The following is a 10,170-nucleotide window of genomic DNA, read 5'->3' on the forward strand; positions in this document are numbered from 1 at the left end:
GACTCTGAATCCTAGCGGGCTCACTCTGGGGACCTCTCTGGCACTAACTCACTGCAGCAGCAGCAGCTTCTCTGGACAGTCAGGCCCAAGAGCCACAGGTCCACACTCCTGGCCTTTCAGTGGAACTCAAATCCCACACAGCTCTGAGTGTCCACAGCAGGGACAGGGCACTGACAGGGGCTGCAGCGCGGGCTGCTCACGACTGGCCGGGTCTGGGAGAGTTGCTCCTGATTGGAGCAGGAGGCACAAGGAAAGCGCTTTACCCCTTCCAAACGACGGAGCAAGAGACAGAGCAGTGCCGCTCCCCGCCTTGCTTGCGCCCACTACCCCAGGCCCGCGTCCTGCCCGTCACAGGGATGCGGCCGCAGCACTATGGCAGTGTGAACCTGCGCGCAGCCTTACTTCAGGTTGGCTCTCCTCCTGCTCCATCACGAGGGGCTGTGTTACCAGGACCCCAAGGAGGGTGGCCCAGGTTTCCTCAAACTGTGTCCGGCTGGTCCATCCTGGGAAGACACAGGAGAGATAAGACACTTGGGTGAGGGCGGCCCCTCACAGCATTCTCTGACTCAGGGAGCACGACCACCTCCATTTCACCAAACACAGACATCAGCTCACTCTCAGAGTGAGGACAGGCTGGATGCCCAGCTCCAGCTGTGACCACTTGACACAGATGGGTGAGCTACAGCGTCACAGCAATGCTTAAGGGCACAGTTAAACCACGTCTCTCCTGCCCAAGTGTTCAGAAATGGCAGGAACAGAGGATGAAAGACAACAAGGTCCACTTGGGAACATTCCAGGGCTCTGTGACGGCACGGCTGCTGGCTAAGCCACTGTCAAGTGTCCCCACCAATGGGTGACAACCACTGTGTGCTTCAGTCAGTGTTCTTCCTGAGGCTGTACTCAATGCCCCTGCTCCCCACCCCGCATTCAGGTGACAGGTGACAGGGTTGCTGAGGACAAGAGAAGGAAAAAAAATCAAACCTCAGGATCTCTGTGGTCTACTGGAACCACAGAGGCCGACTTCGAGGCGTAGACAGGTTTACAGACGTGTGTGTGTGTGTGGACAGAGAGGCAGACAGGTGTGATGATTAATGGGTGGGGGTGAGGGAAGAAGGGGACTAAAAGGAAAAAAAAACGGGCAGAAGCAGAGACAAGCACGGGAAGTGCCTAACGGTCCTGGGACCCGAGTGTCTGACTGACAGCTCCCGAGAGAACCCAGGGCCTGTCTGACTGACAGCTCCCGAGAGAACCCAGGGCCTGGTGCAGGAAGGACGGACGACAGGCCAGGAGAGAGCAGAGGACAAGCTCCTCCCTCACCTTCCACTGTGGACAGGGCAGTGACCGCCCACTGACCGCAAGGGAAGTGGACTGTCTGCAGCCTCAACTCCTGGGACTGAATGCAGCACAAGAGGTACAGAAGTCAGAGCGGAGGTGGCTCAGGGGACAGAGGGAGGGACCAGAGGTGGATGGAGGTTGCTGAGTGACAAGGACTTCTGACAGTCCCACCAGAGGAAACTCCAGCAGGAAAGTGGGAGACAAAATGGGTCAGGAGCAGAGAACGCGACTTCTAGGACAACCCCTGCCGCTGCCCCCTGTGTGCTAGTGGCCTCGCTCCCCAGTGTGTAAGTTCACCCCAGTTCTCTGCTGGCCCGACCCAGCAAAATATGTGGGGGGTACAGCTCAGGCTGCATCAGCCCCGAGGTGACCGTCCACTCCAGCAGGCCCCTACTGGGAACTCTGCAGCAGAGATTTCACAAGTTAGCCTCTCGCATGCGCATTCTGTACATGGGAACCGGAACACCCAAGGATGACAGAACAGGCTCCAACTGGCAAGCACAAGAAGCAGGACTCAGCCTGTGTTTGCTAAAGCTGACTTATTTAGCCTGACTTGTAATAAACGTGACCCAGAAGGCCCCAGGGTTCCCGTACACATGCATGGACACATATGCTCCCACAGAGATGTAGCTGACTTACTTAGCCTGACTTGTAATAAATGTGACCCAGAAGGCCCCAGGGTTCCCGTACACATGCATGGACACATACGCTCCCACAGAGATGTCACTTTTGCTGTACCTAGTGTATTGATCCGACAGATGAACTCCTTGAAGACCTCCTTCTCTTGAAGAAACTCCACAGGGATCTCAGGAAGCACTGTGCCAAAGTCTCCTCCAGGTTTGGGAGACCATCCGAGCTTCCACACCTGAGGACCGAGAAACCAACATGTCCAAGTCGAATCAGCACAGTGGTGCCATGAGACCCCACCCTCTCAAGCTCTTTGGGTGAGTGGCTGCGGAGGCCTGGCTAGTGGAGCCTACTGCAAACTGATGTGAAGGGGTTGGGACGTGGGACTAATCTCCAAGTGTGACTTTGACAGGAAACCACTGACTTGAGGGGGTTGTGATCATTTCCGAGTCAAAGCGAGCCTTCTTCATGATGACTCACCTCACTTTACAAGATGCCCAGGAAATAAGCCTGTGAGCGGGATGCCACTGTCCTGGGTGAAAGAAAGCTGTGGACTCACCAGGGGCGGGACCCGCGTGTAGCTGTTGACGAGGGGCAGGCGGGCCAGGCTGACCACTATGTTCTTGAGGACGGAGGTGAGGAAGGCGGGCGTGTTGCTGCTCCTCTGGTGGCCCAGGGCCAGCACTGACCGCAAGGCCTCCACCATCTCCGTCACCATTTCACAGGCTCTGGTGACGTACTGCAGCTCTGCTGAAACATGTCTGCTTGTCAGGGTGCCCCTGCTCCCTGTCTGCACCCGACCCACCACCAGGTACCCAGGGCAGAGACGTGTGGGCAGCCCAGATGATCCTCTGCCCTCACCCTGCCCCCCAAGCTGACAATGCCCATCAAGACCCTCCTGCCCACAGCACTGGACTAAGGAGTCATGGGGGCGGGGGGGGGGGGGAGCTGCTGGGTATTCACACTGGGTCTGAACACAACATGTGTGAAAACACGATTTGTAGGGTTGATAAACATTTAGGATCGGAGAGGAATAGTACCCACAGTCCAGCAAAGTCAAATGTCCAGCACCCTAATCCAGTGCGCTCACTGGATTTAAAGAGTGAAGTCACATGGTAAGCGAGGTAAAGTCGCCTTTCATAACACTGACTGAGACACCTGAAAGGTGTCATCGTATCAAGGTGAGTACAAGACCCAGCTTCCTGGAGTCGGACAAAAACAACTGCTCAAGCAGGATCACATGAACCCCAAATTCAACACGCTCCTCCAGGACCCCCACTTTCTGACTCAAACCCCAAAAATGCCAGCCTAGTTCTCAGTACTTCCTGTGCGGTGACTTAGCTCCTCCTCAACAACCCGGATGAATTGTCTCCATGCCCATGGCAGACAGAAAGACCCACCACTGCAGGGCCCTGCTATATAGAGCACCGCTGCACTACATGTGTGTCCCTAGAGAACCTCGTGCTTGGTAAAGTCGAGGGTCAGCAAAACTGAGGGAGACCCCCAATGGACAGAGTGGTGCCTACAATGGGTTCACACAAAACCGCCGCGGGGAAGACACAAGACCAGGAAAGCTTTACTCTCTTGTACATGGGGCTGTGGAAGCGGTGTGGCTGCCTCACCAAGCCCTTCAGAACAGAACCAACTTTAAAATCGAGAAGGAAAAACTGCAGCACGTGACCAAATCTAGAGTCAGTCAGGGACTGGGAGACTGCCCCCCTGTTTGAAAACGCCTCCTAAACAGCCCTTCAGGTTGGTATCCGTGTGGGCATCTCACTGACCCCCAATTCCACACCACTATTTCTTCATTCACAACTGAACAAACATCTGTTGGTCACTTAGCTTCCCGGGACACAGGGGAAGCCCTTTTCCTGCCCTCAGGGAGCCTACCTAGGACTGCGGCGGGAGGGGGAGGGATGGGGCGTGGTGACTAAGGTACGTGAAGCCACAGAGCCTCTGCGTCCACCACACCATGGGTGTGAGTTCCAAGCCCCCCGAGAGACACGAGGCTGAGAGACACGAGGTGAGGCTGGAAACGTACGTGGGGTGTTTGAGTCCACTCTGTCCTCTCTGATGGCCTCTGGGTAGTTTGTCCTCCTCTCCGGGCTGAGAAGTTGGTCCCCAGGCTGCACAGCGACTGCAATAAGACAAACTAGCCTTTCCCAACACATCTCCACCCCGGTCCCCATGGCTATGCGGCCTCACGGGCACTCACTCAAGGGGACAGACAGCCTGTGAATGAGAGGGTCCTCAATTTCCTACCCACAACGTGAGGCACTCGACTTGGGTACCCACCTCTCAGCTGTGCCTGAATTTCAAGAATTTGGATGTTTGCATTCAGGGTTCTAGAAGCTTTCACTGCCTAAAAGTTTGTGGGAAAACTCCATTCTCTCTTAATTCCGTTTCTCCACCAACTAACCCCCTCGTATTTGCCATGTCTAGCCCTAAAGGTTTTTATCAGATAGTTCATGACTCATTACAGATAAAAGTATAAGCCCTACCCTCTGTCCCCCAACCCTAGAAGCCTGGCTTGAAAAAAATAAATCCCTGGATCCCTGGGGTTTTCCAGTTGCCCACAAATGCGCAGATGGTAAATCTAAACAATAAGAAACTTCAAAACGTCATTCTCTATTGTCTAATTTCAAAACATAAAACTTCAAAAAAACACCCCTAACATGTAAACTATAGTGCCCAATTTTTACAAACTCTTGGCTAATGACCCTGCCTGAGAACACTGTCCCTTGGAAAGAATGAGGAACTTTCATTCTGATGTCCATTTGCATTAAACCCAGCCTAGAAACAGTCTTGGCGACCACAGCAGGACCGAGGCAGCTCTTTCAGGGCGTCACATTCATCTTGGCAGGACTAAGGCTGCAAAATGCAACCATCATCTCGGATCACAGCTCAAGGGACACAGCGCTTCAGAATCTTAAAACGCTATGATGAGAGAACCACACTAGAGGTGAGTTCCAGGGCTGGTCCATGCCCACGTCAGCCCTCCTGCCCAGTTCCTGACGAGGGTTGCAGTTCTGGGCCCGTGTCTACTCACTGGCCTCGAGGATGAAACGCACGCAGTGGATGAGGGAGCAGGCCTGGCTCACGAACTCCGGGGAGGAGATCACGAGCCAGAGGCCGGGCAGTTGCAGCGCCAGGCAGCAGCAGTCCAGGCCGGCCTGCAGGTCCAGGCTCAGCGGCATCTGCTCGTGGATTAGATGCCACGACAGGGCCTGGAGAGGAGGACGTTACGGAACACGTCATCACCAGCTCCCGGGCGGGCGGTGACACATGAGGGCTGCAGGGGTTCAGGAACACAGCTCTGTCCTCTCTGCTCTCCCCTCATCACCCCACCACTCCCTGACCCCAGCCCCGCAGCCCAGAAGCCCCCCCCGAGACCAGCTGGATCCCACCCAGGGCTCTTGCAGGCCTGCAGGCTGCCCCCACCTCCCTTTACTTCTAGGCAACACTGTCTCAGCAACCCTCCCTCGGCTCAGAACCTCTGGGCTCTGGGCTCCGGGCAGCAGGCTTGCCTGCCCAGTTACACAGGCGGAGGCTGGAGTGTGACTTGGAGACAGCGGCCCGCAGTGCTAACAGCGGGTGGGCCACTTCCGAGCTGGGGGACCTGGGCTGGCCTCACTGTGCGGAACTGCAAGGACCGCATGCGATGAGACACAGGACAGCAGGCACTTTGTAAGCGGCCACCACTCTGTCCTGGGGCCATGCTTGTGTCCAGCCTTCCTCTATGAGACAAGCCCCTAGCTCATGAAGGACCGAGGCCTGAAGGACTCAAGCCCGGCCCTGCGATGCAGCCCGTGTGCAGAACGCTTTGGTAATGATGAAGGCTACATGGACTGTGTGCTTGGTTCCCCTCGGCGGGAAAGCTCAGCTGTGCGGTTCAATCTAAATCTCAGACAACTCCCTTCCCAGATCACTGCGGCTCTCAGGTCTCTGCATCGAGGGCCCTCAGTAGCGTTTGAAGCTCCTTCCCTGGCTGGGCTGGCCTGGCCTGCCGTCAAAGACCGCATTGAATGAGGAAAGTTGTCACACACAGCTCACACGTGACACCCGTCTAGGACTCGGGCGAGGCCTGGGGGCTGCTCAGCACGTCTCCAGTTCACTTGGCGTCCCTGTGGCCAGAGCCCACCCTTTCCCTCCAACGTTTACCAACAGGGCAGGTGTGTGGGGTGGCACACTTGGGTCTGCAGCTGGCACAGCGAATGTGTCTGGTTACCTCCCACCACAGTCACTGTGAGGTGCTGGTGAGGCTGGGGCTCAGAGGAGAAAGTGGGGTGACGGGGCTCCTGCTATAGCGTCATGCGGGTGGGAGGCTTACAGCCCCTGGTTTCAGAACACCCCTCTCACGCCCTCTGGTTCTCTCCGCAGCTACTCACCTCTAGTGTCATCACCACAAACTTGACAGCGTCACACTCCTTCTCGGGGGGCAGGTGCAGATGGCCAGGAACTCTGGGAAGAGCCACCAGGTATTGTGCCAGAGCCCGGGCCAGCGTGGTCAGAGACTGGTACAGCGCAGCATCCCCTGAAACAGAGAAGGCCCTGCTCTGGGGGACTGACCTCTCCCGAGCCACGCTATGTGCATAAAGAAAGGTGGCCCCAGTGACCGTGTTAAACGTTGTCTACCTAGGAGGACACAGACAGTACTGACTACATGTTCACTCCATACCGCACTGTACTAGGGTGTGGGAGTCTGTCAGCAAAGGAGACAATCTATTCCTTACCAAACAGGTCGTTCAGCTTGGCCCAGTAGGCAGAGGATTCGGCCGAACCACCCGGCTGGAACACCTGGTGGGCAGTGGGCAGCTGCATGACGATGCTGCTCATTCGGTGCAGAGTCACCAGGCGGGCTGTCTCAAAGAGGTGACTCCTCCGGCCCCCGGCGAGCTCACTCAGTCCGAGGCTTAAGCACGGAGCCAACAGGTTCAGGTTAAACTCCTGAGAGCAGAGCACGAAGGACGTCAGCACCCATTCCAACTGGGGGAGGGGGAGCACCCACCCACCAGGGAACAGAGAATCCGAGTAGGGAGGACTAATGTAATGGAGGGGGTGCTGGGGGTAAAGGAGGTGGGGGTGGTTGTGTACAGTGAAGTCGGTTCCGACGCATAGCGACTTGGCACAGGGTTTCCGAGATTGTCAATCTTTAGGGGAGCAGAAAGCCTCATCTCTCTCCTGCACAGTGCCTAGTAGTTTTGAACTACTGATTTTGACTAAAAGACAAGATTTTACTTAGGTTTTACACTGTGACACTGTTCCAGCTCCTTCCTACATCACTATGAGAGCCAATAGAAGACCCAGGGTAATCTGAGACCGTCTGTGCGTTCTTCACATGTTGTGCAAGGTTAACAAACACAACTTGCCTCCTTCCAAATTTGACCATGGGAAAATGCAGGGAGCACTTAACTCCCATTGCTTGGCAAGGCCGCACTGGGGAGAGAGACATTATGCACGATAAATGACTCTCAAAAGCTGACCCCTATCTTCCCTTCAAGTTAGCCCTGAATTTACTTGTAAAAATATATAATATGGCAATATTCCCAGCTTTCACTATGAATCCTACAAACCTTAGGAAAAACTAGCTTAGCAGCAATTGCTTTCAGCCTTGGTGGATTGAATACAAAGACAAATTGTGTAAATTACTCCTTTTCATTAGAAAACCTAAGTAATTGCATTTGTGAGGCCACAAAAGCAGATAGCATATTAGAGTCAAGCTGACCTACCCCCATAGGCCTCACCACATTCAGTCACTAGCTAGAATTCACAAACCCCTACATACAGACACCTGCATAAACAAGCAGACAATAATGAACTTAAGTGAAGGATAGTTTTGACTTAATAATCTATACTTCTTGCAGCAAGGAGCCAGGTTGGGCTTTATGCCACATAGCTTCCAAGTGATTTAATGACTACTTTATTATTGAAAATAATAGTACATTATGTAGGGTAGAAGGTTTGACTTAATCTTTTAGTAGAAACAAAAAGAAACAGTTTACCACATACTGGGAAAGGAAATAAAGGTCAGTCTGTCTGAACAGCACAGAAGTATTTTTGTCAAGGATGTCTAATAACTAGGTGCAAGAATGTTGTGACTAACTGTGTGATAATTGAAGAAATGATAAGAGTGTCAGTGCATGGACTGTGGGGGAAGGAGTACAAAAATAAAGACTTGCTGAGCGGGGTGGGCAGAAGGAGGAAGGAAGAAGCAGAGAGGAGAAGAGAAAGAGGAAGAAGGTAGAGAAAGTAGGAGCAAAGGCAGAAAGTAGGAGCAAAGGCAGAAAGAAGGCAAAGGCAGAAGGAAGTAGAGGCAGAAGCAGAGGCAGAAACTGGACAGAACAGCCAGACAGCACAGCACGCTGAAAAGTCTTTCGATTGTATTCATTCATTTCTTCATCCGTCGATTCTACGTATCCTCTCGTGTCCCACGACCCCCCACGGAGAGCAGGAACTCCCCGCAGGAAAATGTGACAAATGCCACCCCATCACGACTGGATCAGAGCCTCAGCCACCAAGGCAGGAAGGGGAGTGCTCCGCCCACAAGTAATAGCAATACAGCAAGATCCGTCCCGCCAGCAGACCTCAGAGCCATGAAGGAGGCCGGGTCCAGCAGCCTCCGTGTCACCCAGTCCACCACAGACGCTCACGTAGAGCCCCATGGACACTCACCGAGTTCATCATGAACGGGCTCAGCTCGTCCGAGGGGATTCTCTGCATCAGCTCCGCACCTTCCGGCAGTGCAGAGTCTGAGCGGATCCAACACTGGGACTTGACAAGGCGCATGTACCAGTCCTGGAGGAGAGGGTGGAGTGTGAGGTACAGGCAGTGAGGGCACGTGAACCACTTCCATTCAACTGGCTGTTACTCCGTCACCCCCTCATGTCCTGGGGTTCCAGACCCTACACACACACTGTGTGTGTGTCCTCCTCTCCTGGGATTCACTGTGTTAGTCATGTCCCCGGCTTCTGGGCTAGGGTCCCTGCTGTCCCATGTGTCAGGGGTTGGGTCTTAAACCCAGGTTCATGAGCACTGAACTCTCTTCAGGCAAGTCGAGAACCGGGTAACACTCTGCCACCCCAAACTCAGCAAGGGACACATGAAAGGAAGCCATCTCAGCTCCTCCAACCTGGCTGCTTCCTGCTCACAGAGCAGACACCAAGCAGGCAGCACTGGGGACATGCAGGCCACCAAACTGTCTCCAGCTCTGAAGTGGGAGCAGTGAGGGGACCAGCAACAACCACGTCCCTAGACGTGCCAGAGGTCACACCCAGGACACCACACCCCTGACTCTCCTCAGGCTGCGTCCCCACTACCATAGATTGGCCACAGGTTCTCCGAGGAGGAGCTGAGGAAGGCGGCAGTCCTCAAGTGCACACACCCCTCACACCTGCGCTTACACACAGGCACGCACACACCATCCCTCGCGCCTGCGCTTACACACAGGCACGCGCACACCATCCCTCGCGCCTGCGCTTACACACAGGCACGCGCACACCATCCCTCGTGCCTGCGCTTACACACAGGCACGCACACACACAGCAGCCACCTACTTTGTCTGGGTTCACTGTTTCCAGGGACATCTGGCCATCCCCGTCCAGCGGGTGAGAAGTGACAAGGCGCGGGGGGCTGGGTGACTCGGGGACCGTGGAGAGACGGAACCTGTCCAGCAGGGAGTAGAGTCTTTGGTGTCTGAAAGGCAAACACAGAGGATGTGTGTAGGCTCCATGGGAGCGCTGCAAGCCAGGGCACTAGAGGCACACGCGGTTGAGACAGAAGCTTCTGAAAGCAGCCACAGCTTGCTGCAAACTCTCTCCACAGCCATTTCTTCATCGGCACCTGAGCAGGTCATGAGGCAAACTGAGGCCCTGCTGGATCCAAGCCACCGCAGCTCACTCCCTACAAATTTTTCCAGAATGTTCATGTGTGCTCAGACACTGTAACAAGCAGTGGTCAGCAGGACGGCTAACCAAGGTTTCCTTTATCAATGCAGAAGTGACCACCTACACCGAAACCCAACAGGTGTCTGGATGCTCCTGTCCAGTCTCCTCACAAGGTTCATCCACACGCATGGATGGATGGACACTCCTGTCCAGTCTCCTCACAAGGTTCATCCACACCCACTGATGGATGGACACTCCTGTCCAGTCCCCTCACAAGGAGCATCCACACCCACTGATGGATGGACACTCCTGTCCAGTCCCCTCA

General features: G+C 54.7%; 1 protein-coding gene across 1 annotated transcript in view; it reads right to left on the reverse strand.

The window, feature by feature from the left end:
• The window catches only part of HTT (huntingtin), a 160,913-nt gene that overhangs the window by 13,509 nt on the left and 137,234 nt on the right, over nucleotides 1-10,170 (reverse strand). The window contains exons 46-54 of the mRNA XM_006875329.1: nucleotides 9,516-9,654; nucleotides 8,635-8,757; nucleotides 6,696-6,909; nucleotides 6,351-6,496; nucleotides 5,012-5,189; nucleotides 4,004-4,099; nucleotides 2,522-2,709; nucleotides 2,074-2,200; nucleotides 403-503 (exon numbers count right to left, since the gene is read on the reverse strand). Coding sequence (XP_006875391.1) covers nucleotides 403-503; nucleotides 2,074-2,200; nucleotides 2,522-2,709; nucleotides 4,004-4,099; nucleotides 5,012-5,189; nucleotides 6,351-6,496; nucleotides 6,696-6,909; nucleotides 8,635-8,757; nucleotides 9,516-9,654 — 1,312 coding nt within the window. The remainder of the gene's footprint in view (nucleotides 1-402; nucleotides 504-2,073; nucleotides 2,201-2,521; nucleotides 2,710-4,003; nucleotides 4,100-5,011; nucleotides 5,190-6,350; nucleotides 6,497-6,695; nucleotides 6,910-8,634; nucleotides 8,758-9,515; nucleotides 9,655-10,170) is intronic.

Source organism: Chrysochloris asiatica, unplaced genomic scaffold, assembly GCF_000296735.1.
Source record: "Chrysochloris asiatica unplaced genomic scaffold, ChrAsi1.0 scaffold00319, whole genome shotgun sequence".
Classification (NCBI taxonomy): domain Eukaryota; kingdom Metazoa; phylum Chordata; class Mammalia; order Afrosoricida; family Chrysochloridae; genus Chrysochloris; species Chrysochloris asiatica.